This window comes from Theobroma cacao, chromosome 4 (genome assembly GCF_053813885.1).
Source record: "Theobroma cacao isolate CCN51 chromosome 4, ASM5381388v1, whole genome shotgun sequence".
NCBI classification, from domain to species: Eukaryota; Viridiplantae; Streptophyta; class Magnoliopsida; order Malvales; family Malvaceae; genus Theobroma; species Theobroma cacao.
The window spans coordinates 39,179,343-39,205,853 of record NC_142642.1 but is presented as its reverse complement, the minus strand read 5'-3'; the positions used below and the strand labels follow the sequence as shown (position 1 = coordinate 39,205,853).

At 35.4% G+C, this 26,511-nt stretch overlaps 6 protein-coding genes across 7 annotated transcripts; 3 read left to right on the top strand and 3 right to left on the bottom strand.

Annotated features, from left to right (window-relative positions):
• Positions 1 to 5,889: 5,889 nt before the first annotated feature.
• On the top strand, positions 5,890 to 7,139 carry LOC18603394 (proline-rich nuclear receptor coactivator). The gene has a single exon (XM_007035345.3). The coding sequence runs from the start codon at positions 6,121 to 6,123 to the stop codon at positions 6,694 to 6,696; it is 576 nt and encodes a 191-aa protein (XP_007035407.1). The 5' UTR covers positions 5,890 to 6,120; the 3' UTR covers positions 6,697 to 7,139.
• A 3,114-nt stretch (positions 7,140 to 10,253) lies between these two features.
• Positions 10,254 to 11,218, top strand: LOC18603393 (protein DMP2-like). Its single transcript, XM_007035344.3, has one exon. The coding sequence runs from the start codon at positions 10,419 to 10,421 to the stop codon at positions 10,992 to 10,994; it is 576 nt and encodes a 191-aa protein (XP_007035406.2). The 5' UTR covers positions 10,254 to 10,418; the 3' UTR covers positions 10,995 to 11,218.
• Positions 11,219 to 12,801: 1,583 nt separating this feature from the next.
• LOC18603392 (protein DMP2) lies at positions 12,802 to 13,831 on the top strand. Its single transcript, XM_007035343.3, has one exon. The coding sequence runs from the start codon at positions 13,086 to 13,088 to the stop codon at positions 13,635 to 13,637; it is 552 nt and encodes a 183-aa protein (XP_007035405.3). The 5' UTR covers positions 12,802 to 13,085; the 3' UTR covers positions 13,638 to 13,831.
• A 952-nt stretch (positions 13,832 to 14,783) lies between these two features.
• On the bottom strand, positions 14,784 to 16,931 carry LOC18603391 (DNAse I-like superfamily protein). The gene is made up of 4 exons (XM_018119255.2): positions 15,807 to 16,931; positions 15,515 to 15,722; positions 15,296 to 15,425; positions 14,784 to 15,216 (listed from the first exon to the last, which is right to left on the bottom strand). The coding sequence occupies exons 1-4, from the start codon at positions 16,733 to 16,735 to the stop codon at positions 14,948 to 14,950; spliced, it is 1,536 nt and encodes a 511-aa protein (XP_017974744.2). The 5' UTR covers positions 16,736 to 16,931; the 3' UTR covers positions 14,784 to 14,947.
• Positions 16,932 to 17,510: 579 nt separating this feature from the next.
• LOC18603390 (tRNA/rRNA methyltransferase (SpoU) family protein) lies at positions 17,511 to 19,706 on the bottom strand. The gene is made up of 4 exons (XM_007035340.3): positions 19,299 to 19,706; positions 19,103 to 19,204; positions 18,877 to 19,003; positions 17,511 to 18,092 (listed from the first exon to the last, which is right to left on the bottom strand). The coding sequence occupies exons 1-4, from the start codon at positions 19,704 to 19,706 to the stop codon at positions 17,872 to 17,874; spliced, it is 858 nt and encodes a 285-aa protein (XP_007035402.3). The 3' UTR covers positions 17,511 to 17,871.
• LOC18603389 (pyruvate, phosphate dikinase, chloroplastic-like) lies at positions 19,668 to 26,430 on the bottom strand. 2 transcript variants are annotated; one of them, XM_018119547.2, is made up of 20 exons: positions 25,787 to 26,430; positions 25,377 to 25,439; positions 24,846 to 25,079; positions 24,589 to 24,726; positions 24,199 to 24,361; positions 23,840 to 24,075; positions 23,612 to 23,740; positions 23,234 to 23,413; positions 22,910 to 23,047; positions 22,650 to 22,814; positions 22,391 to 22,552; positions 22,221 to 22,310; positions 21,718 to 21,856; positions 21,409 to 21,586; positions 20,960 to 21,089; positions 20,738 to 20,866; positions 20,341 to 20,478; positions 20,188 to 20,265; positions 19,977 to 20,068; positions 19,668 to 19,898 (listed from the first exon to the last, which is right to left on the bottom strand). In XM_018119547.2, the coding sequence occupies exons 1-20, from the start codon at positions 25,796 to 25,798 to the stop codon at positions 19,856 to 19,858; spliced, it is 2,637 nt and encodes an 878-aa protein (XP_017975036.2). In that variant the 5' UTR covers positions 25,799 to 26,430; the 3' UTR covers positions 19,668 to 19,855. The 2 variants fall into 2 exon arrangements, with proteins under 2 accessions (XP_017975036.2, XP_017975037.2); XM_018119548.2 differs by having other exon boundaries at positions 25,377 to 25,436.
• Between the last annotated feature and the right edge of the window lie 81 nt (positions 26,431 to 26,511).

Genomic DNA, 26,511 nt, shown 5'->3' with positions numbered 1-26,511 from the left:
TTCTAAACTAATATGTTAATCCTATCAAATTCACACAAAAAAATAAAAGTGAGCGTACTAATCCAAACCCATTAAATTTTAATATAAATTTAAACCTATTATAACATATTATATTTTAACAGTCAAACCTAATAACTTATCATAACATATTATATCTTAATAATTCAATCTAATATGTTAATTAGCAATTTAAGAAACAAATAGAAAATAAGAGAAAAGTTAGGATGCATAAAGTAAATAGATAATTCATTTAAGTTTGAAAAATTATTTTCTCTTCCATTCTTGCGCGCAAAGAGTGAAAGAGATTAATTTTATAGTTCTATTCAGTCATTTATATAAATAACACCGTCATTATTATTAATGTGCATTTTTTATTTATTTAATTTTTTAGATAAATAATAATTGAATTATATATAAAATTATTGTTAACTGTTTAATATTTTTTTCTATTTGACCCTTTCTTTGAAAATACTCTAACTCCGCCCTGATTGCAGAAGCAATGGAGTCAATATATATGAACTGCCTAACTTCAAAAATAAGCTAAGAAAGCCATGTTGATCATGTTGTTAAAAATCAGTTCAGTCTCCGGGAAACCAAGATAGTCCACAAAGTCATGGAAAATAAAACATGCCAGGAAACCGACCAAAACCCAATAACATAAAAAACATGTGAGGTCAGAACAGTTGGGTTTAGAGGCTTTGGAGCCAAGATTCTGAAGTCTTTTATAAAAGGGTGAAACTTAGTGGTAGGTCTTTTGATATGGTAATCTAGAGATAACATAGTTCATATTTGATAGTGAGTTTGATTCTAAAGCAGGTGCCTACCAACTCATATGGTATCAGAACTTCATAAGCATATGTATAACTTCTATTTTGATTGGAAATAGCTGTAGTGGGAGTTGATAAGCATGTAAGTTATCAAAAAACAAAACCGGATGCCTGAGTCATCCAGCACTTCCCAGGCTTAGCTAGGAGATCACCATCAGTGGGCAAATCTATGGGACCATGAAGTTAAATCATTATATCCATCCCAAATTCTTCATCATTGAAAAGCAACACAAGTGGGCAAATGAAATTGTTGAGTGAACAGAAGCCAGATTCACTGATCTGCATCATATTAATTAACAGAGAGAAAAAAAAAAAAAGATTCTCCAACATGAGTTAAACCACACCGCAATGGAAAAAGAAAAAGTAAATTAATTGCCTTCACTCTGTCCTTGGATTCATCTTCTTAGCCTCATTGGTGAATATGGGTCAGTTCCAGTTCAGTCCTTGTTAGAAACCAGTTCCTATCCGCTAAGGGAATCTGTTCTAATTTTTGGACCATGAGTGGAATGTTCGTCCTTGTAAACACCAAAGAGGGTGGTGACAAGTAGTTTGTTCTCAGCCTTGTGGCCTTCGGGAATGTGACAAGCAAATTCCCATCTTCCTTTCACATTCAAACTAAATTTATTGCACCCCCTTGCTACTCAATTCAACAGAAACAAAGCTATTATCTTCAGCAACCCAGTTTTGACCAAAAGGGCACTGCTCAAGACTTGACCAAATAATGATAACATCACCCAAAGGTGTTGGCTTAGCTAGCTCAGAGTCCACAATCAAATCCAAAGAAAAGCTCCACAAGGCAGGTCAACTATCATTGGGTATTAAGGTAAAATATATATATATATATATATATATATATATATTCCCCCATCCCCATGGGTGACCACCTATATAGTTTTTCTAAAGGGCATGAACCTTAATAAAGTTTCCCCATGGTTCTCAATTCTCATCATAAACTTTAGCTTTATGCTTTAATCTTTATATTTTATTTTTTATTTTATTCTATTTTTCTCTGTCCTATTTTTTCTTTCTAGGAGGATGTTTCCACTTATGCTTCCCAATGCAGTACCATCTTCTTTTTGTATAAAGGGCAATGAAGATGGGAGACAAGAAAGCATTATTGCTTCCTTACACTTCACTTCTCAAAAATTGAAAATTGGAAAACCCCACCTTTCTTTATCAGATTTGTTCCCTTTTTTTTATTTCACTTTCTATTTTTCTTCCTTTTTTTAGTGGAAAATTATTGGGAATTACTTGGGGCCACAACCAGATAATCAAAGGTCCACTCAGTTTTATTCTTTAAAAAAGAAAGAAAGAAAGAAAATTATATACTTTTTGCAAAGCATTTCATTGATTTGAGCACCTTCTTACGATAAGTCAAACTTGCCCCTTTCTCTCAAAGAATATTTCAATTTGTTTCATAATGATACCATTGACAGCTTCATTGGTTTTATTAAGAAAAGAATCATAATGCAATGAAATCATGTAAGATTAAAATCAAACATTTGGAAGAGTAATATGGCAATTTCCAAAAATAAAGATAAATTTTACCTACATATTTTATAGTTTCAACTTTTTCAATATAACACATTGTAGTTTCTTTTTTTTCCATTAATATATTATGTATATCCATTTTTTTTAATATGAACCCAGTGGCTAACTTATGTTTCCACAAAAGATTAAACTATTAATTTTGTTCAGTAAAATTACAAAAAGAAAACCTTAAATGTTAATAAATAAAAACTTAAACAAAAATTATCCAAAAGTGTTAATTAAGAAAAAAAAAACCACGAAAGGTGATGAGTGAAAAAAAATGAAATTACAAAAAATATAGATAAAATTTACCTTAAAAATAATACATTGAAAATGGTCGATATATTTTAAAAATATGTAATAATTAAAAATGACTATTGACTTTTAAGTAATTAACCTTGGTGGGAACTTTTTTAAGCACTTCAACCTATGTTAACATTAATTTAAAGATTAAAATCAAGATTAAAGATTTCCTCATAATTTTGTATTCTATCTTTAGACAGCTGTGGAATATAAAAAAACAAAAAACTATGTGAAACCCTTGACATGTCTCAACAAACAGTAACATGATTTTGATGTCTAATTCAATGAAGATGCATCATGTACCACATATATATAAAGAAAAAGATAAAGAAAAAAAAACCTTTATTTTAAAACTTTGATTAATTTACTTTTTTTGGAAGAGAAAAAAAGTTGTGGGGCATAACAATAATTTAGAGAAATGAGTGGAAATCAAGAGGCCATGTTGCAATGATCTTGAATAAAGAAACATTAGGGAACAGGAGAAAGAATATTATTTAATAACCATAACATGTGAAAACCCTAAATTAATGATTTCCTAACCATGGAATTAAATTAATTAACTTTTGATCTGAGTCAGATGCTAATTGGATTCTAAGCATATAATCTTTTTTCATTGTCATATCTACATGATTGTTTTATTTTTTGAATTTTTTAAAATATAATAATGTCATTTTGTTCGACTTTTATTGTTTAGTTGTACACAAATAGTATGTAATGATTTATTTTATATGACTAGTTAGATAATGGAATTGTCAAACACTTTAACCTCTCTTTAATATATATTAATATGAATGATGATTAAAAATATATAAACAATTATTCTGGCTAAATTTTTAAGGTAAAATATTATCTCTTTTAACTTTTATGCATAACTTCACATGAATTCATTAGTATTAAAAATAAACAATCTGTAAACATTATTAACAGAAAATATAAAAAAATTAAAATATTATTTATTATTTATTAATTTTTAAAATTATTATTGTATAATTTAAAAAAATTAAAAAAAGAGACATGTTCTTTCCTATGGGGAGCACCAATAAGTGCTTTTTTGATTTTTTTTTAAAATTATATGATAGAAATTTTTAAAATTAATAAAGCATACAAATATCATTAAATTAACAGTTGAATTTATATGTCTAACGAAAGATTTTTTTTGGATAGAATATCTATTATGAAAACTAATGAACTTGTTTGAAATTTTGATTAAAACTTATAAGTGAGAGTATTTTACCTAAATTTTTATGAATGATGAAAAAGTGATAAAATAAAATTATTTTTTCTTTTAGTCAAAATAAATAAATAAATATTGTAATATAAGTTAATTCTGTCCAATAATTTAATATGCGACAAGGTTATTAACATTGTCACGGCATCATGAATAAATCCATGATTTTTTAAAATTTTGTATCTTTAAACAACAAAAAATATTATGTTACAAAAACTCAAAATGTTATTTCATTAATTGATTTTTTTCTTGATAATAATTAATCATTTTAAAATTCCCATGTTCTTCATTTTGCCGAAAATTTCAGTCCCAGCTTTCAACTTAAAAGAAAAAACCAACAATAATTTATTTGAATATTAAAAAAATTGAAGCTTCATTGTCAGTGCTGATAAAACTTAATGCTAGCTGGGTCAAACAAAAGAGTGAATCACACTCCAAATATGACTTTGAATAGAGATATATCTACACTTTTCTTAGACCACTTCAAGCATAAAAACGTCAACAATTTCCCATTTAATTATAAATTAAATTAAATAAAAGATAGTATGAATATTTGATCTTAATTTAAGAAATTAACTTTATTTTAATATTTTAAAATTTAACGCATTTGATCATAATCGATAATTTATCACATATATAAGGTTATAACTGAACAAAATTGAAAATTAATTCAAATAACGGGCTTAAAATTTCACGATGTGAACCAAATTATAAGAATAGGTTTCCTTTTAGTAATGAATTTTTTTAGTTGATGAAATTTTCTTCAGATCAAGTTATTTACAATTTTTAGAAAAAATAATTAGTAGGTGTGGTAGTTAATATAGTTGTCTTGTTGTGAACCAAATTCACCCTTACTTAAAAAGGTTTTTATTTAAACAACAAACAAATTTATTAATTAGGCAAAGTCCTATTTCTAAGAAACATGTATTAATATATTTAACCCTAATTTCCACAAGGGAAACTAATTTTCATTTAAGCATCATGTACTCACACTTACTAAAAATTGCTGATAATTGATGGTGAAAAGTAAACATGATTGATTAATACGATAAAAAAACAATACATAGTTGAAAGAGTTTAGATTTAAAGTTATTATATTACATATATTAAATGAATTTAATTTTTTTAATTAATCGTATTATCATATCAATTCATATAATATAATTGATTTGACTCGTTTATAATATTTATTTAAACAAATTAATAGTGTTAATGTTATTAAATAGATTTTGTCATGTCATAAATTTAAATTGAATTTATTTAATAAATGTATTAATTGTATTAATAAATATAATAAATATATTTATTTATATGTTTAAAATTTTGATAAGTTTAATTAATTATATCAGGGGAATATATTTACCGTCTGTAAGTTTGTTGTAGGTGAAAGGCTAATATTTCTAATAAGAGACCAGCCATCTTTCTGTCCCATCAATATCAAATTACTCCTTTGATTTTTCACAAGGCTTTTTTCATGGCAAGATTTTGTCCTTTTTGTATATATAAATTATAAATAAAGAAAGAAAAAAAAAAGTAAGAATTTGATTAATGGGCACACAGGAAAGCAAACCGAACCACCACTGTTCACCACATAAATGAAAGGCAACGTCATTATCCGGTGTGGTCCCCTCACCTAAAAAAGAAATAAAGAATTTCCCATAATAAAAAATAAAAAATAAAAAAATTCTACAAGCCGACAACTAACGATTTCGACACCAAACGTCCGTTACGCTCTCAAGTATCATCAAATTAGAACTTCAGTAACGACAATTGAACAAAAGCCAATCACTTAACGGTCTCCGTTATAACAAACAACCCATTTTAATGGGGTCTACATGACATGGACCCCGGTCACTTCAAACCCGAGCCGCCCGGGGGGGAGGGTCCACCCGACGCGTTAATACAAAGACAAAGACTGAGGAAGCTCACCACGAACCCGACCCACCCACCCTCTTTTTCCTCGCCATTTCTTTCCTTTCCCCCCACTATATATTTCCCTTCCCTTATCTCTTTCCTCTCGACAGATTGAATCACAGCAGAGCAAACAAAAGGAAGGGAATTTAAGAAAAAAAAGGGAAAATTCAAGCGAGCCTCCCTTCTTCCTTTGATTTCCCCTTATGAGGAAGAAGAGATCGTAGAATTCTCGAGTCCTTCCTTTTTTTTGTTGTAAATTTATTCATCTAAATCGCAGTTTCTTTTCAATTTTTTGGGGTGTGTTTCGGGCAAACTAATATGGGGACTGAAGTTTTACGGCCTCAGGATTGTTTGATCGAAAGGATCCGGTTTGCTCCGACGGCTTGTTCTCGCCGGAGATACGGAAATGGTAGCTTTAACCCTAGTTATTATTATAATAATAACAATAACAACAGCGGAAATGGTAGATTTAACAGGAAACCCGCTCACAGGAAGCGGACCGGGTCGGAGCAGGCGATATCGAAGAGATCTAGTTCCGCCGATGACTTGAAGACGGTGAGGAACAATGTTACGATGGAGAAGGTTACGCTTTTGAGAAGAGGAGAGTCGTTGGATTCGAAGATCAAGAGCAGCAGCGGTGGAAGGGAAGGCGGGTTGGTTGTTACGGGTACGGATCGTTTGGGTCCGGCTCCTGAAATGGTCCCGAAACAGATCAAGATTGTGGATATTAGGTCTGCGGTGACCGCAAAATCAGACGTGTACGCCGGATCTGCATTTGCGGTCTCTCCGGCTCCGAGTTCACTTCCTTTGCCGTCTTTCTCGAAGAAAAAACAGGTTTCTATCGATGATTCAGCTACTAGGGATCTCCGTCGTTTGCTCCGACTTGATCTCTGAGATCCTAATGTAGATTTGGATCCAAAAAAGAAGTATCCATCTCTTCGTCATTATATATATCTCTTTCTCTCTCGCGATCGGTTCGTCTCTAGTTAGATCTCTCCGGAAATTTCAAGATCCGATTACCTCCGTGATATTTTTTACAAAACGGTGGACGGATTTGAAAATCGGAGAAAAGATTAGGGGCGATTAGATAAAGATTCCACGTTGTTGTATCAGTTTATGGGTTAAAAAAAAAAGTATGGGGCTGTCTTTTATTATGGGATGATGAAGAAAAATGTAAAAGAAGGAAGAAAAATTAAGGGGGGTTGAAATGTAATATTAAGGAATTGTAGGTGTGGGGTTGGGTTCTTAATTGTCGGGCTGTGATGAATCTGTGTTATGCTCTGTTGTGAAAAAGAAAAAAATTGTAAGAGAGATTTGCAATCTCGTCCCTTTGTTCAGTTTGTTGTAAAGTAAAAGATAAATTAGGGAGTAATTTGAGCAGATTTCTTTTATAGTTTATCTTTTGTTAATAGATCTTTAGATTTCTGTTTGGGTTTTTTTCTTTGCATTTCCTTTCAATTCAAGGAATGGAAGGAAGAGGAAAGGGGTAAAGAACATTGAGAGGGCGGATGCATTTGGAGACTCAGTATTAAAGACTTAAAACGCTTTTCCTTGTGTGGTGGGAGTGTCGGCTTGGCGTGAGCCGTGTGGAATCCTTTCACGTTATGTGGGCACGGGGCGACGGCTTCCGAGTCTTGTCCCAATTATTGCACCATGGGTCCTCCCTCAATCTGAACCATGCAACACAAAAATCTAATGCTCATAAATTGAGGTCTCAAATTTGCTTTAATTATTATTATTTTTGCGTTCTCTCATTGATTTGGAGGAGATCATGGCCATTCATTCACGACTTGTTAGGTAAGAACTATGAAAATTTATGGTAAGAATTGATGCATGCAGCGTGGCACAATCTTATGGGAGAATCGATTGAATATTTAACTAGTTATATTATTTTCAATTTATGAGATTTGCAGGTTGATGTGGATTGTGACATTTTGTTATCATAAATATAATCAAATAGATGATCGATGATTAATCTTCTTAATTTTCTCTTGAACTATGATGGAAGATTGGGGACCGTGAAATTATTTCGAAGTAGTTGCCAATAAAGGAAATTGCTTGCGAAAAGTTTAATGCAGTGTGTGTTACTGCAAGTAAAGGAATACTATTAGTTGTTTGGAGATTTCAGTCTCCAATTTGGACGCGGCTGGTGTGATAAGTCAGTTCCTGACTTCTTCCTAATTTCCTATAGAAAGGTCTCTATCATGTTTAGGTACAGGGGGAAGGGATTTTTTCTTTCCCCTTGGATTCTCAACCAAAGACTTTGATTTTTTTATCTTTTCTTGTGTCTTGTGAGTTTGTGATGTGCAAAGATTTGATTGCTAATTCTTCCAACCCCTTTACCATTTTGCCAAATGTTTGAATAGGTTTGGTGCCCTTGCAAGTAGGAGACTGGAAAAAAGGATCCAAAAGTTTGAGGGGGCATAAATTGACCATGAAGACAAATACATATCATTCAATGCTATGCACAGTAATCATTGGTTTATTTCAGTCATTTTTGGGTAATACTTTTTGTTGTTGAATTTTGTTTCATTCATTTCCAGCCACCCAATTTAGCTAGAAAGAAGAAAATGCCTGGCCATGGACGGAACTTGGAAGTGTAGTGCATGCTTCCTATGTGGGCCTGTGCTGTGTTCTCAGAGTTTAAGACAGATCGTAAGCAGTAATGAGACTGGAGCCAGCCTTGGAAGCCCTTCTGCCTAACGGGGGATGGCCCAAAGCACAATCTTTCATTCCATACTCCCATATTTCATACCATTCATTTCTAGGTGAGTCAGTCCAATTCCAAAGATGAAAAGCAAGAGATTGTATGCTTTAGTAGCCAGCAAAAGTTACTAGCAAATTCAAAGGCCAGTTTCATTACATTCTAGAAGAGACAATTTTGATTTAGTTTCTAGTTCAAAGTAACTCACTTACACCAACCATGATAATTGCATCTAGGAAAATTTAGTTAACTAGATCACAGAAACTTCAATAATTATTAATTTTGTAAGTTCCCTATTCCATATTTAAATTACCTAAAAAGCATCTGACCCATTTAAAGAAACAACCATAAGATTGTACAATACTCTCCTTAGGAGTTGAAAGATTAGCCTGATAATGATCGAGCTGCTCACCAAACTTGTGACCCAAAATCAGGCACCAATTTGGTAATTAGATTAAAAACTGTAATTGTACAATTTATTAGCCGATTTTCTCAATTAAACTCAATTAATACGGTTTTGGATATTTATAAATGAATACAGGTAGATTTTGGATTGAAAAATTAATACTCGAAACGCTTTTGGATAGAATTTGAGTTTGAGGGTTAAGATTCTCGCTATAAAAAATTGTTTACATATAAATAGAATTAGATGTGGATATTGAATAAAATTCGTTCCAAACCAGTTGAATGAGGGAAAAAAAATTTAAATTTTTGCAAATATCATGATTTGAACCTTGGCAAATTCATCTTCTCTCAATACCTTAGTCCAATTTATGATTTTGTAATAACTTGACAAAATAATATATATATATGATTTCACAATTGATATTTTATTTCATATTTAATTATTATTTTTAATGTGAATTTAGAAGTAGGTTATCATGTTAAATTTACTTTGTAAAATTGACGAGTTTCTTTATAAAAATATTTGTAATATAATATTTTAATTTATAAAATTAAAATTCTGGGTTGGATAAGATTGTATTCGAGTTTTTTATATGATATTTACTAAATAAACAATTTGAAGTAATTACCGAATATCATTAATCAATTTCGAGTGCTAATCTGCTACTCAACCGGCTCTAATTAACAATTGACAAGACTTAATTGTCTTGTTGATTATGCAAATCTTTAATTTGACGCATTGCTTACATTTAACTTCTATATGCACTTAAGACAAGCATAAAAATGATTGCACATCTCTCAAGCAATACTTATTTTAGGGATTTATATATATATATATATATATATATATTTAGCTCAATAATAGCTTCCAATGTCAAATAATTAATTAACGTAACACGTTTTTACATATGGGTCTTAATATAATAAACTAAAAAGGGTATTGGGATAAGGATAAATATTGCTAGCTTAAACAAGATTATTATACTCTATCTAGTAAGAGTAATTAATTAATTAATTGATTTAGTCAAATTGATTAATTAGGAATTTGTAAGTGAAAACAAATCAAGAAGTGATGAATGCAAACCCTGTTTTAGTGGAAAAAATGAGATCATTTACTTGTCTGACCCAAATTAAAAATTTATAATAATATTCATAATTAAAATCTTGTACATTTTGGATGCTCTGACTTATAAATAATTGGTTTTTATGTTGAAATCAAAGCACAATGATTTGCTTTGAATGTTTGGTTCATGGGAAAATTGATTGAAGATAAGGCATGTGTGGCTTTGTAAAAAGGGTTCAAACCTCATGCTTAAAGCAAGCTTTCGAAGAGTATAAGCAAAACCATTCTATCTACAGTAGCCCAATATTACGTAGAAGTAACTCTCTCCTATCCCTCAACCTCCACCGGCCCCCTTCTCTCTATAAATATTCCTCAGGAATACCTCATTTTCCAGGAAAATTAAGGAACTTCACTCCCGCATCTACCTCCCCAACCCTCCCAAAAATGGCTAAATCCAGCACCTCTTCCTCGTCAACTTCCATCTCGGACAAAACATTTACAAGTATCGGGAACCTTATCAAGCTCCTCCCGACAGGAACTGTCTTCATATTCCAGTTCCTGAACCCTATCCTAACCAACAACGGTGATTGCAGCCCTGCCAACAAGGTCCTCACCAGCATTCTCATTGGCCTTTGCGGCTTCTCCTGTGCTTTCGCTAGCTTTACAGATAGCTACAAAGGCAGCGACGGGATAGTTCATTATGGTATAGCCACGGTTAGTGGTCTTTGGCCTTCTACAAATTCGGGTTCATCTAACTTGTCAAGCTACAAGCTGACGATCAGCGACTTCGTCCATGCATTCTTCTCTGTCATCGTCTTCGCCGTGTTGTCTCTGTTGGATTCCAACACCGTGCAGTGCTTTTATCCATCGTTTGAGTCTACGGAGAAGGCTTTGCTCATGGCTTTGCCTCCTGTCATCGGTGCAATCTCGGGAACACTCTTCATGGCACTCCCTAACAGCCGCCAGGGCATAGGCTACCGTTCTAGTACTGATTCCTCAAGCTCTTCGAACGACTCTTAATTTGCTTGGTTCATGAATAAATATTACTTGGTTTATCAGGATTATTAGACAAATCTTTGTAATCTTCTTTGTTTGTTCTTTCCCTTTTTACTTTGTAAGCAAAATATTTGTTTGATGAAATGTAAGAGGGGAGAAGGATATGCCAAATGCATTCCAGCACCCCTTGAATTATTTTATGTACTAGGGTTTGATGTATTATGAAATAATGATATTTTTCCTTCTAAGCTTTTCTTAACTTTGAAAACAACTTTTAAATTGAAAAAATAAAAGATAATTTCATTATACAAAATTTAAGGAGATAATTTCATGTCCTAATTAATGATCAAAATTCTTTTTATTAGCATATGGATCATGCAAATTAAGAATATATGTCTCAAATTGTAACAAAAATTGAGGGTTCAAAACTTGGGTAATATCACAATGAAATTCTTTTGGTGACGTTTTTCATCATAAAGAACAAAAAGAAATTGTAGGGGACGTTTGGAAGGGGAACCAATTTCGTTTGAGAAACTTAAAAGATAAATAATACATTAAGTTTCAACGCACATGACGTATTTTAAAAACAAATTTTCAATAATATTTAAATGTTTTTTATTTATTGTTACGTAATTAATCTCGGAAATGTAGATTTTAAAATTTGTAAAAAGATATATAAATATTTTTCAAAGTTTCATGATAAACAATAACTTAATTATGTTTGACATGCAAGAAAAAAAAAAAGGTTAAATGTCAGGAATTTAAGCAGCAAGTTCAAATTTGGATTTCTCAATTCCAAACAAGAGAATAAATTGATTCATTATCTTTTTGCTCCAAACTGATTATAATCAAAGTCGTTTACGTAAACTATGCAATGAAATTCAGTACAAATTATGTAGTTAAGTTCAACACCAAACAATCAAAGAAGGAGATGAAGAGTAAGTAAAAGAACATGTCAAATTGGACAATGGCCAAAGGCAGATGGCAAAGGACAATGATCCATGCATGGGGACATTTTCAGTCAGTATAGCATTCCCGTTGCAAAGGGGCAGCAGCCCTCTTAAATTTCAACAGGCAAAGGCTTTAGAGATTGTAATCATCTGGTTGAATGAGGGGATCAGACTGGTAGTTAAACATCTCCATTAGTTTTGCTTCAAATGTCGTGTCTATTTAATACTATATGGTTTCCCCCATTGCAGAAAAGTCAAGTTTAACTATCTTTTCCCTATAATTAGTGGTCTTAGCACGCTTGTTTGACATCCAAGCAACACCCAATAAAGTTCTTAATTAGCTTGCATGAACTGGATTATCTTGTTCTTTATCTTTTGCCAAGAAAATATAATCAGAAACTTGACAGTTTCCTCAGAAAAAAAATCTGTATCTTGAGGATACCAGGCAATGGTTAGCTGACTCCCAAGATAATAAAAACCTTGCTCACAATGTTTGAAAGACATTGATAGGTAGGTTTTCTTCTTCATCAAATTGTGTTAAACAAGCAACCCCTTGGCAGTAGATATAATACTCTGGATTAATTAAGCATAGCTGGCCTTAAATAATACTAATCTGACACATTCAACAAAAGAAAAAAAAGTGTTACGTAAGGGATCCTAGAGCCAATTAGAACCTTGATTTATCCCACTAAGAAATGAGAAAAAACAAAACAATGTAATATGATTCTTCTTGGGATGTAAGTTGGGTTCCTTTTGATTGGTTGATGCTTAATTTATCTCACATGTTCATTTGAGACCAATCTGAGTGCAAGAAGTTTCCAATTCTACAAGGTTAAAGGCAAAAATTAATGCAAGATTCTGCATACCTTGAAAACAACTTGTTAACAGATTTAAGCTCAAAGCAAGTGTTTTACGTTTCTAACTATTATTCTATCCTCATTAGGTCCTCTACGCATCTCTGTGAATACTTCACTGAATTTTACGTGGAAGCAATCCTCTCTATTTTCTTTATCCATTCTCTCCACTTTCTCCTAAGGTGTTTTTTTACTCATATAGTCAGATTCTTCCCCTATAAATACACACAAGAACAGGCTTACTATACTCCAAATCCTGAAACATTTCTTTCGAGGGTCACTTCCTGGTTTGAAAGCAAAACAAACCCAAGATGGAACTTGATTCAATATGCTCGAAAATCGGCAACCTTATCAAGTTCCTTCCAACAGGAACAGTCTTCGTTTTCCAATTCCTAAACCCTGTTTTCACCGACTATGGCAAATGCGACAGGCTTAACAAGTACTTGTCGGGCATCCTCATTGGCCTCTGCGGCTTCTCTTGCATCTTCAGCACCTTCACCGATAGTTACAAAGGGAGTGACGGCAAAACTCACTATGGGGTAGCAACTTTTAAGGGTCTTTGGCCATCACCCAACTCGGAATCATTGGACTTGTCGAGCTACAAGCTGAGGTTTGGCGACTTCGTTCATGCTTTCTTTTCAGCAGTCGTGTTTGCTGTCTTGGTCCTTTTGGAACCTAACACCGTGGAGTGTTTCTACCCATCGTTTGCAACCAGTGCCAAGGCCTTGGTCTGCCTTGTCTTACTGCCCCCGATTACGTTTGTAGTTTCTTTGGCATTCATGTGGTTCCCTGTCAAGCGCCATGGCTTCGGGTATACTTCCACTGAGCAATCTTCGAATAAGATCGACCCGCTTCTTCCATAAACAAATTTCTTAATTAAAGTTTCTGTAATGTTAATCAAGTTTTGTACGTTTTGTTTCTTTTTTTAAGTCTAGAGTTCGTGCAATTAATATAACAAGTGAATGATGGAAGGATGGATCTGTGCCATTTTTCATTCTCTTGAATTAGTATGTACGTAAGTTTGTTTCCTTATAAATAATGGGGTCTGAGTTAATGATGTTTTCCTTTTTATGGTTAATAATTTTCTTTCTGAAAAGTAAAATCATATCCATAGAAGGCATGGGACAAGTCTATTGGTATTTTCAAAAATTAACTAATACTAGTAACAAATCCTGATTGTAATTAATTTTTGGTCTTTGTAAGTTTATTAGTTAAATCATTAACCGGTAGGAAAAATATAGTGAAACGATTACTTTTTCGATTGAACTTTTAATGATGGAAACAAGATTTATCATTCAACCAAATCGCATTTGTTGAATCACTTTTGATCGATATGTCATTGTTTGTTATGATATGTTAATATATTATGTTATTATGTCACATCAAATACAAAATATTACTCAAATAAAGATTTATTTTATGTACTTATATGGATTTATTTCCTCTAGTTGTGATGATTTTTTCTTTCATTTGATAACATGATGGAATTGAATTCTAACAGTTTCTTCTGCCAAAATCGAGAGTAAAATATCTTGGGCCTCTTTAATGGGGAGTAGACTTTGATGTACCTTGCACAATAAGCATTTAATTTACAAGTGTTTAAAAATTCTTAAGTGAATACATTCAAGAATAAATTTAATCTAATGTCTAATCAGCTTACAAGTTGAACATTCTTTCATTTAGATTAACAAACTTGCATCAGAAATTTTCAAAGGCTATGGAAGCAGCCATGCTTTTCCCATTAGTTTAGTTACACAGCTTTCTCTGACAGAATGCTTTCATTTTCAACTTGCAACTTGAACGTATAATTAATTGATTTTAATTAATTGGTTTGTTGCCTGTTAGTTGTTTTAGAGAGAATGACTTGTGAAATTTGCTTAGCCTCCTGGCAAGTCTATATTCTGCTCCATGTTTGACCCCTGGATTATGGGCTTGTGGTGGTTTACCAACCAATGACTTGGCAAACTGCTGCTCATTTTGATAATCAGTAGGAAGAAAAAGAGTGAAAGTTCATTGTAAATACACATGCTTGATCTATATTTTAGATTAATTTCTGTGAAATTATGTGTCAGCCATCAGGAATAGATATTGATATACATGCAATTTATTTTGGTTCAAGTACCCAATACGAGCATTGAAGCTATCTTAATGACAATGAGAAGGAAAACCAATTTCAAGCATTTAATTTCCATATGCCTCCAGAAGAGCAGCTAGAGTTTGTCATGCGTATGACCTTCTTCTGGGTAGGTTTCCGGTCTCTTTTGATGACATTTTGCTGAGATTTCTCACCTCCTTTCACCAGATCAACCTTAACAATATGGTGATCTGATGTACCTTTGGATGAAATGACTGAGTAGGATCCAGGAACAAAGTTGTATGGGGAGTTTGATGATGCCAAAATGTAATCCACACGCGTGCCATACTTGCATGTTCCTTGGACATCTGCATCAGCAGAATTCATATAAACAAGCATGAAAACATGTAAAAAGGGGGACAGTATATACTAAGATAGGTCATGTACTTTGGCCTTTGGCTATGATGACCACTGGTTCACATTCGCCCGCATAGTCTTTAGCATCTGTGTATTCTCTTCCCCTCAGCAACTTCATTACTTCAGTTCTTGGTCTAGGCTTGCCTATGTCCTCATAGTACTGCAATATTGGCATTGTCTTAAAACTAGTGTACTGGAAGATCAAGCAAAAATCCTTCTTTGCATACAGCTCTAATGTGGTAGAATTACCTTGACTATGTCTGTCCATCTCTCTGATGAGTAATCTGATCCATTCAGGGAGTTCAAACCTCCTAGTAATAGGTGGGAAGAGTTGTTCGATTCAGTTATTGCTTTTATCTGCTTCATTCTCCAATTCTCATCTAAATGGTCAAGTTGGGTGCAGTAGAAGTTCACTTCTCCTGCCCAGGGTACTTCAATTGTGGCCTTGAGCACATTCCTGGGTTAACACCCAACATGAAGTTAGTAAGAATCATGGCTTTGCAAACGTCATTGGCTTTTTCAGAGATCAAGGAATGCTCACCTGAAATCGTCATCATCAGCTATCTTTTGTACTGTCCATCTCTTGATCGGCCATTTTGACAGGATGGCGTTTCCGTAGTCCGGAGCCCAACTTTCAGCAAAAACATACTTCATCCCGAGGGCTGCAGCTAAATCGGATAAAGGCTTCATGCCTTTTTCTTCCTGTGCCTTCACATCTTGAAGAGCCAGGATATCAGCATCCACCTCTCTAAGCACTTCTGCAATGCTTCTACCACTTCTCAAGCTCCCTTCATTCCAGAAGTTAATCATACTGGAAGGTAAACAAACAGGGGACCTCATAATGACATTGTTCCTGTTGATTCTGCTGGTGATCATGTCTGATGCGCCCTCTTTTACATCTTCCACAAAGGTGAGCAGTTTCCTCTGTGCCAATGAAATCTCATTATCAGGAAGGTTGATTGACACCTTCTGTTTCGATCTGGAGAACTTCTTTTGCTTAGAGATACTGTCAGGACTGGTGTGGGAATTATGCAAGGGAGATTGCTTTAGTATACTCTTTGGATAACAATTCGGAGACTTTGTGTGAAGGTTGAACTGGAATGGGCTTTTTAATGCCATATAATCCTCCTCTCCATAGCTGAACAGACCTGCTTCCTCAGCTTCTGAAATGACAGGAGCAAGGGAGAACATGGCAACATTAAATGTTGCAATTCTTATTGGCCTTTTAGGATTGGAAAAACCCAAGTCGCCATACAAGTGAATGCTGGAATTCTTGGTGCCAAGATCTCCTTTCCTCTGACCTTTCGAGTTCAACCTCCCCAACCTCCTGATGATAACCTTCGGCCTTGGTCGCTTCCTTATCAGCCACCTTATTCTCGAGCAAAGCTGACACATTTTTCTTCTGAAAATACCCAACATGTAAGCTGCTTGATTGCCGCAAAAGATCCCTTCAATCTTTCTGGTCTGCATTGGAAGTTTCAGCCTTTACCCACTAAAATCCCAGGAAAATGAGATAGTTTTTCCTCAACTGTTAGATGGGATGAGTAGTGAAGAAAGCTCTAAATTGACAGATTTAGCAGGCAAGAACTGTGGATGCAGAGACTGAGAAAATAGTTAAAAAGACAAATGATCCCCAACTGCCCCAAGTAGAGTGGCGGGAGTTGAAATTTGGCGCTAGATTGTTGATCTCCTTCAACAACACGCCAAAACTACACTAACTACTACCACTGAAACAAAGGTTCTTGCACCTCTCTTATTGGACCCACAATGTACAGGAAAGTAGGAAGTAACAAGTACAAAACTACTGAAAAATCTTACGTAAGTGATGCAAAGGTCTTTGCATCGAGCTACAGCTAAAATCCCAAACTTTCCTCAAACGGTTACCAAGACTTGTCTGGATCTAAGATTTTAGCAACCTTAAATGGATTCCCTCTCTTAATTCCTGTAGCATGACACGGCTTAAATGCAAACAATAAATGTCAATCTCAAATAAGAGAACAATGAAAAAAAGATGCGTAAAGTTGAGGCCAAAACATGTGTTACATATGGTCATGTCTGGTTTAATGTGTTAGCCGTCCTCAGAAAATGAAGATCCCCATGAGTTTAATCTTTGGTTTTGGGGTCCTAGCCTCCTAGGGCGTTCAATGGGGTTGCAACCCTTGGAAGCCTATTGACATTGTATCTCAGACAATACACAGAAAGAGAGAGAGAGAGAGAGAGAGAGAGGGTTCTACATATACACGTGAAATTAAATTACTGCCGCAATACTTATGAGTAATTATTATAAAAAACAAAACAATAATGTGATCCTTGATATGACCATTACAATTTATAAAGATGCTGACCAAAGCAAACCAATACAAAATTCAATTATTGTCCAGTCATTTGAGGTGCCCTAGGTCTGAAAGGACTCCCTTGCAACCCTTTTACTCAATGGATTCACAGACAGCAATTTCTTCAAAAATCGGGCTTCTCTTCTGTTCATGGTTAGGTAGAAGCTGTTTGCCACATTTCAATGAGGGGGACCATTGGCCCAAATTTCTTTCCAAAGTTCAGTGGCAAAGTTTGTATCATCTGCAGAGAAATTCGATCTTTGATTCCTTCGATCACTCCTCAGTAAACACTGAATCCAGAAGATTAGCAGAAGATGCACCATTTTTTCCTTCGTCGAAGAATCCATTGGAAGCATTTTCCCTTCTTGATTTTCGCTCTTCAATGATAGAATCATCTGTTTCCGTGCAGTATTTTCGGCTCACCTGTTTCAAAGGTTTCTCAGCCACAACAAACTTGTTTCCATCACGAATTCTCTCTGAAAACCCTGCCCAAACTGCACAAGGGCATGTATAAGAAGATCGGCAGATTGGTTGCATAAGTAACTTAAAGAGAGATAACATAAATCCCAGTATTCCCTTCAAAGTCAAGTAAAACATGTTCACCAGCTTAAACAACATCCAGTTAGACTTCATTTGACTGCTCAACTGAAGTAAGGATCACAAGTTGCACATAAGCAATAAAATGTAGACACAAGTCAAGGAACTCTATTGAGAGGTAAACACTACTTTAAGTTTGCATGACGGATAATAAGAACTAGGAATCAGCACAAAAAGGGCACTAATGACTAATTGATAAGAACAAAAGAACCAAGTTCAATAACTTAGATGTATACAACATGTTCACGGATATGATACAACTCATACTAGTTACTCGGAGAACCAATCTGGTAGGAAATTGTAAACAACTAGTTATAACAACTTTAGGATTTTATAGGTTAATGATCTTGACTGGTTTTTCTCTAAAATTTATGGCAAGCACACCCATCTTCCCAACAATCCTTAGCAACCTCACAAGAAGAAACTATAGAAAGATTTCACTCTTCCCCATAATCAACTATACTGGTCATTAAAAAACATTCAAGGGGATTACAAAAGTTAAAGCTTCAATACTAAGAAACTATCTACTCCGAAGGAACATTAACAATCACAAAAAAGCCATGAAATGAAGCAATTCAACCACCACGATTGGTTAAACTTATTCATCTAGAAAAGCTCATAGAAAATGGGCATGCTGACAGTTACAAGCATTTGTAAAGTAGGATTAGAGGTTTGCAATACCTCCAAAATGATGCAAAACAATAGAAGCAGCAACAGTGACATTCAAAGAGGCAGTGCCACCTCCATATTGAGGAATGTAAACAAAGAAATCACACATCTCACATTCCTTAGCAGAAAGCCCCGTTCCCTGCAAAGCATTAGATAAAGAAAAAAAATGTTAAAAGAAAAAAGAAAAAAAAAACCCAATAATCAGAAAATTCAGCTAAATTTAGCAAATGGATTTTACCTCATTACCAAGAAGAAAAGCAGTGCTTTTCTTGAAAGGATGCTCAGTTACTGAAACGGCACCGTCGGTGATCTCAACCCCACAAATATCACAATCTTTCTCCTTACAATGAAAAATACAGTTAATTTAAATAAAAGGTTGAAAAAGAAGGGATTTTGGGACATGGGTTTGTTAGGGAGAGGAAAAAGATGTTTACTTTGAGGTAAAGGTTGGCGTCGGTGAGGGAATGGAAGTGGCGGAAACGGAGGTGGGAAGTGGAGCCGTGGCTACCAAAGGCGTTGAAGTCACGGCGGCCGACTATAATTATTTCACTGACGCCGAAGGCGGTGGCACTTCTAGCTAGCGTTCCAACGTTGTGCTTCTTTGCTATGTTGTGGACCACCACGTAGCTCTCTATCGCCATGTTGTTTCCCCTCTTTGTGATCTGCGAAGCTCGAAAGCCATGGAGGGGTTTTTCTAGGGTTTTATTTTTAATCCTTTTGCTGTCTGCTTTTGGGCCCAAAGCCCAAGACCCACTTTCTTTAATGCTATTGTACACGACTTTCACTACATGAACAGACCTCCATCCACAAAGAGAGAGTGCTTGTATTATTTTTTTATACATTTCAACACAACATTACCATGGCAGATTCTTCCTATTTACAAAAATGTGCATGATTTCTTAGAACTATGGTATTATTTTTGCACAATATCATCCATGACTGATCTATATTGACAAAAGTGGAAGGAGCTGAGTTGTTCTTGGAATGGTACTCAGAGAGCAACTTGAGCTGCTGCTAGCCTTGCAATGGGAACCCTGCCAAGAATTTCCCTTGTTTTAGGATTTCTGGAAATGTTAAGGAAACCAACTTTGAGGTGAAAAACATCACATTACCTGAATGGAGAACATGAAACATAGTCAAATCCAGCCTCTGCAAAGAATGCAATGGAAGAAGGCTCCCCACCATGTTCCCCGCATATTCCAACCTGTTACATTAAAAATGGTACAGATTTGGTATTGGAAAGAGGCAGAGAAGATATAAGCATTGCAGAAAAAAAAATCATTGTAAGGAAGCTCTCCAATTGATCTAATACTATGTTCTTGCCTCTAGGCCAGGCCTGGCTTGCCGTCCTTTCTCCACTGCAATCTTAATAAGTTGGCCTACACCTTTCCGATCGAGTACCTGCAAGCAAAATGTTCCATTTACTTGACTCAGAAGCCTTGGAATTTAAGGATGATGAAAATGGCGCTGACTAACCTCAAATGGATCACTTTGTAAGATGCCTTCTGATAAGTACAAAGGAAGAAATTTGCCTACATCATCTCGAGAAAACCCAAACGTCATTTGTGTCAGATCATTGGTTCCAAAGGAGAAGAATTCTGCTTCCATGGCAATCTATCAAAACGAAATAAAGATGTAAGAACTAAGTTGGGGAGAAACCTACATAAGTTTCTGACATGGATACCCTAAAGCTTAACCAAACTAGAATGGCATGAATCTTAAAAATCTTTCCACCAGACACCAATCTGGAGGTTGATTGTTGTTGCAACATGTTGGAATTGTGAAAGATACTTGGTTTTTGCTATTGATCATGACCTGGCTAGTATAAACTCAAAGTAAAAGAAATGGTAGACTGAGAATCTATGTAGCATACTTCATCAGCAACCAGGGCAGCTCTGGGGATCTCAATCATTGTCCCAACTTTATAGCTTATGGAAAAACCCATCTCAGAGAAGACTTCGTTTGCAACACTGTGGATTAAACAGACTTGGTGTCCTAGTTCCTGCACTTTAAAACATCAGTCTTCCTAAAGAAAAACCTAAGAGAACAAGAAGAAAAATAAATGAAAACACACAAAGGCAGAAGAGAATTATACCTCTGGTGCTCCTACTAGTGGGACCATTATCTCAGGAAGTACTTTAACTCCTTGGTTGCTTACTGAGACAGCAGCCTGAAAGATTGCCCGCACTTGCATCTGAGTAAGCTCAGGAGAGGATATTCCTAACCTGTTGGCAAATGAAGGCTCAAAATCATAAACTGTATAACTCATATTGGAGTTTTGAGAGTTGATCTCTAACGCACAGCAGAACAAAGCAGAAGCATCAGGAACTTTCGTTTTCTGTACATGCTACTTTTTGCATGTATCATAATCCAGTTTCAGAATAGTTCAATATCATCAAAAGGGTTATTAAACTCAGAATCCTTCTTCAATGTGCTTTCAGAAGGTCTTAGTTCAGACTACGATAAATGGCTAAAGCAGTGGGATATTGTGAGCACTAGTACAAAAGAAAGAAATTCAGAAACGCTTATCAGAAGTAACAGAACCTGCAGCCCCTCAAACCAAGCATGGGATTAACTTCTGATAGCTTCTCGATTTTTGAGAGAACTTCTTCTTTGCTCAAGCCAGTCTCTGAAGCTAATTCGTATACTATCTGTTCTGCATCACCCTTGGAAAGAAACTCATGAAGTGGAGGGTCCAGCAATCGGATTGTTACAGGAAGGCCTAAAATTGAAACACTTAATATAAGATAATTGACAAAGCAAATCAAATGAAAATGATAAACACCATTAATTTGTCAGTCCAGCAAACAGAAAACTACGGAAGAAAATAAATGAATAAAAAGAGGAAGTTACCATCCATTGCCTTGAAAATTCCCTCAAAATCAGATCTTTGATAAGGAAGCAACAGCTCTAGTTCTGCTTCCCTCTGTTTAGGTGTTACTGCCATGATCATCATTCTCACAGCCTTTATCCTCTCCTCTGAAGCGAAAAACTAAAATTACCAAACAAGAAAGATTGGAAACTCAATAAATCCGGTTATAACCATGTAAGCTCTAGGATAATCTACACTAATTAAGCCAATGACCAAATCGAGTTGTGAGACCAATGCTGTCTCTTAAATCAGTGATCCAGATAACAAAAGTTCCATAATACCTGTCATATAAATTGTTTGAAGTTTAAGGAGAAATACAGTGTGAAGAAAAAAAAAAAGGTGATTCGTCCAATTGTCCTGCTTTATCTCTCTTCATTTCCCACAATTCTCTCCTTTGTTGTTATCTTTGATGGTTTATTCACAGTTAACAATTCGAATAGCAGATATATGATGCTGCTAAAGGTGTGAAAGAAAAAAACATTACCATATGTTCTGTCCTACAAAGACCAATCCCCTGGGCACCATTCTTTCTTGCAGTCAGTGCATCTTCAGGCGTATCAACATTTGCCATAACCTATAACAGCATATCCACTATGATTCTTTCTATCTACTAATGTAAAAGACAAGAACAATGTAGCAGTTAATTGTACAAACCTTAAGGTGCCTAATTTCATCAGCCCATGACATAAATGTTTCCAAATCAACACTTAATACCGGAGGAGAGAGAGGCTGTTTTCCCAGGATCACTTCACCCGTTGCCCCGTTGACAGAGAGCCATTCTCCTTCTTTAAGCATCATTTTCCCGATCACAAGAACCTGCTTTATTGATAAGGTAACATTACAAGATCCCCTTTCATGAAACAGGTATGACGCAGGACAGAAAGGGAAGATGGTATAAGAGTTAGAGGTCGACCTTCTCAATGTCATTTACTTGTATATCAGAACAGCCAGCAACACAGCACTTTCCCCACCCACGTGCTACAACAGCTGCGTGAGATGTCATGCCACCTCTAGCTGTCAAGATACCAGCAGCTGCATGCATGCCTCCAACATCCTCTGCGCTGGTCTCTGTCCTTACCTTCAACCATAAACAACAATAAAAGCGTTCAGCTAGCGGAATCAATACTATTTGCCCGTACTATACATTTTTGAAGCTAATTCATTAGCATATACCAAGATGACACTCTTTCCTTCAGCATCCCATTCTTCCGCATCCTCAGCATTGAACACAATCTGCCCTACTGCTGCTCCAGGAGAAGCAGGCAAGCCCACAGCAAGCACCTTGTCTTTGTAAGAAGATGGATCTTCGAACTAATTAAAGTAAACAAGAAATATGTTGGAAATACAGGAAAAATCATCAAAGTTTACTTTTGTTAACAATTGCCCAAGCCTGAAGCATAGACAAGGTTGCAAATAGAACTATGCTTTAAATGATTCAATCTTGTTTTAGAATACATCAGATTTTCATTGCTTCTACTGTTGTGTGGAAATTATTACCCAAGGATGAAGAAGTTGGTCAAGATGACGCGGCTCTACCATCTTAATTGCAGTTCGAGTGTCAACAAGCCCTTCATTAACCATGTCTACAGCTATCTTCACTGCACCTTTTCCAGTACGCTTCCCTGATCGACATTGTAACATCCATAACCTATTTTCTTGTACCGTGAATTCAATATCCTACATTTGCAGGGAAAACAAAAGGCTGATTAGTTTATGTCAGAACTGTTTAACACATCAGGTATGACTGAATATAATACAGCTTAACTTGTACAATAATCTATCATTGATAATTCAAGATAACAAAGGGGAATAAACACGGGAATCGATAACATAAGTAGAAAAGTATGATATTCCAGTTTAAAGTGGAAAATTTACCATCATATCTTTGTAATGTTGCTCAAGAATTTTGCAGTTCATAACAAGTTCTTTGTAAGGTTCAGGCATGTGACTTTTCATGGTATCCAAGTCTTCTGGGGTTCTGTTTCCGGAAACCACATCCTCTCCCTACAGAAAGAGACATGTTTTAGCCTTGTTATATGATAAAACCATCAAAAAGAAGAAAGAAAATAGTAGTCAGACAGAGGTGATGCCAGTGTGTGTAACCTGTGCATTGACTAAAAATTCCCCATAAAGCTTCTTTTCACCAGTGCTTGGATTCCTAGTGAACAGAACACCTGTCCCTGATGTGTCTCCCATGTTTCCAAACACCATGCATTGGATGTTTACTGCTGTTCCTTTCAACCCACTTATTTTGTTAATGCTCCGATATTTAATGGCCCTTGGGCTATCCCAAGAATTGAAAACTGCTTTAACAGCCAACTGTAACTGCTTCTTTGGATCTGCAAATTGATGCCAATAAAAGAATGTAATCTTGAGTTTCTTCTGTAATACTTCAAAGGAAAAAAAGGAAAAATATCAAGCATGAGCTTCTTTTAACTCCATAATTAGGATGGATAAGATACCCGAAGGAAACTCTTCACCCTTGACTGTGAGATATACATTCTTGTACTGCTCCACCAGCTCCTTAAGATCAGATTCAGTTAGCTCAGTGTCAAGCTCAACCCCTCTCACTTGCTTCATCCTTGATATCTTCTCCTCAAATGAGGAGTGTGGAATGCCCATAACCTCAAATTCAACAAGAGGAGGTTTTAACAAATTCAGCAAACTTTGAAAAATAGATACAAGACTGATACTATCAAAAACCAAAATATTAGTTGGATTGCATTCATTAAGGGAATCAGACAAAGCTGGTTAGCCAGAAATCGGGCAGAGCACAATGATTAAATTAAGCTTTGACAGTTGAAAATTAAGATAAGTTAATGCATAGAACTGCATCAAGAAGAAGTACTTACAACATCCCCAAACATGTCTAGGAATCGTCGATAAGAATCATAAGCAAAGCGCTCTCCACTTTTTGCAGCCAAACCAGCAACCATATTGTCATTTAGTCCAAGATTCAGGACAGTGTCCATCATGCCAGGCATTGAAATCTAGACATATAAAGCACAAGTCAGTCAATAAACAAGATTCTCTGACATACTTAGTGGTGTATAGGTTATTCCAACCATGCCTGCGTAAGCAATTAAAATGGAACTTGGCAAGATCTTACCGCTGCACCAGAGCGGACAGAAAGGAGAAGTGGCTTGGAAGGGTCACCAAGAAAAGCTCCCATGTCCTCCTCCACAGTTTTCAAGCCTTCCAGTATCTCTTCCCATAGTCCCTCTGGTAGTCTCTTGGCATTCTGCTGATACTCCTGGCATGCTTCAGTTGATATGGTGAACCCAGAGGGCACTGATAATCCAATGCTGGCCATCTCTGCCAGGTTTGCTCCCTTGCCCCCCAACTACAATATTAATTGGCAATGCATTCATCCATAATCTGTTTGATTCCACTCGTATAACATGCCAGCTGGATTGAATGATCTTTGAACAAAATTTAAGCTAAATATAAAATTTGATCCTTGTAGGAGCTTCTGTGACAAAAGTATAAATATGCTCTTCCTTTTCTCTTGATTGCATTTTTCGTCGTGGACAATTTACAAATGAGTTCTTAAATATTAGTCAAAGAAACATTATCGAGGCAAGAAGAAAGGGAAAGAAAATTAGTTCCTTGGAGGACAGGAACTTTGAAGAATGCTTACCAAGGACTTCATGCCCTTGTTGCCTTCACTCCTTCCTTTGCCAAAGGTGAACACCCGCCGCTGCTGCATAAAGAAGTGGGGTTTTATAAGTTATAAGCTTGCAAATCTTCTTATTGGATAGCACTCTTAGCATTAACTTAACTAAAACTCAAACTTTTTTTTCAAGTTTTTAACTGCTATTAATCATGTTTTCATCATTGGAAGATCGTGGGAAAGGTAGAGAAGTTGTTTTTGAACATTATGACTTTTCATGTCAAATCTCACAATAAAGCAACTATGTGCCAACTGCCAAGGTTCACCCTCCAAAAGAGTATAGCTGCTAAAAAACTTAACAGCTAGAAAGGTTCTTACTCAATTCAACTCTTTAACCAACCAAAAAAATGAACCAAAAATCAAAAGAAGCACATTACCCCGATCACCATGATGGTCAGTCCGACTCTGCAAAGAATCCAACCAAGTTAAACCACTTGAATGATTGAATCTTCAGCTGACCGTACAGGTAAAACGAAATAAAAGAGAGGATAGCTTCAATAGGGTGGCAAAAATTCTAGCCCAGGGATATGCTACTGAAACACTCAATCCTCAATGTCATATGCCAAAGTGTTAAGACTGTCAAACGACTAAAGTCTCTTTTATACTATGAACAAGTGACTTGATAGTGTCAGAGTCACCATCTATGCCATGGGACCATTGCATCTATATAGGTATATCCCTTCATCAGCTCCTTTTTTTTTTTAATCCTGTGGGAATCTGTTGGTATTAGACAGGTCAATTTGCAGCAGACTTTCATGCATACTTCAGCCAGCACTCAGCAACTAGGAAGTGAGCATTGCAGTTTTTGTTCTTCATTTTTCTTGCCTCCTGGTTTGAATTGCCCCGGTTTGCTTGTTGAGTCACTTCATCTTAAGTTCATAGAGACAATCCTGGTCTTTTTTTTGTTCCCTAATTTTTTCACTTTTAAATGCATATCTTTATACATCGTTGTCGATGACGATGGAAGAGGTTTTCCTTGGCAGAACCTTGGAGCGCCCATGGTTTTGCGCTTTGGTTGCTGTTGAACTTAAATTAAAAAATAAAAAAGACCACTAAACAAAGATCCATACAGTAAAGGCTCAGCCCAGGTGACCCAAGCCCT

Coding starts and splice junctions, on each gene's coding strand:
- LOC18603394 (XM_007035345.3), top strand. CDS start 6,121: ATGGGGACTGAAGTTTTACGGCCTCAGGATTGTTTGATCGAAAGGATC.
- LOC18603393 (XM_007035344.3), top strand. CDS start 10,419: ATGGCTAAATCCAGCACCTCTTCCTCGTCAACTTCCATCTCGGACAAA.
- LOC18603392 (XM_007035343.3), top strand. CDS start 13,086: ATGGAACTTGATTCAATATGCTCGAAAATCGGCAACCTTATCAAGTTC.
- LOC18603391 (XM_018119255.2), bottom strand. CDS start 16,735: ATGCAGACCAGAAAGATTGAAGGGATCTTTTGCGGCAATCAAGCAGCT. Junction 15,426..15,514: donor GATGGACAGACATAGTCAAG/GTAATTCTACCA, acceptor CCAATATTGCAG/TACTATGAGGACATAGGCAA. Junction 15,217..15,295: donor CATCATAGCCAAAGGCCAAA/GTACATGACCTA, acceptor CTGCTGATGCAG/ATGTCCAAGGAACATGCAAG.
- LOC18603390 (XM_007035340.3), bottom strand. CDS start 19,706: ATGTATAAAAAAATAATACAAGCACTCTCTCTTTGTGGATGGAGGTCT. Junction 19,205..19,298: donor ACGCCAACCTTTACCTCAAA/GTAAACATCTTT, acceptor TTTCATTGTAAG/GAGAAAGATTGTGATATTTG. Junction 19,004..19,102: donor CTTTTCTTCTTGGTAATGAG/GTAAAATCCATT, acceptor AATGCTTTGCAG/GGAACGGGGCTTTCTGCTAA.
- LOC18603389 (XM_018119547.2), bottom strand. Junction 23,048..23,233: donor ACCAACTTCTTCATCCTTGG/GTAATAATTTCC, acceptor TACTTTAATTAG/TTCGAAGATCCATCTTCTTA. Junction 22,815..22,909: donor AAGGAAAGAGTGTCATCTTG/GTATATGCTAAT, acceptor TTATGGTTGAAG/GTAAGGACAGAGACCAGCGC.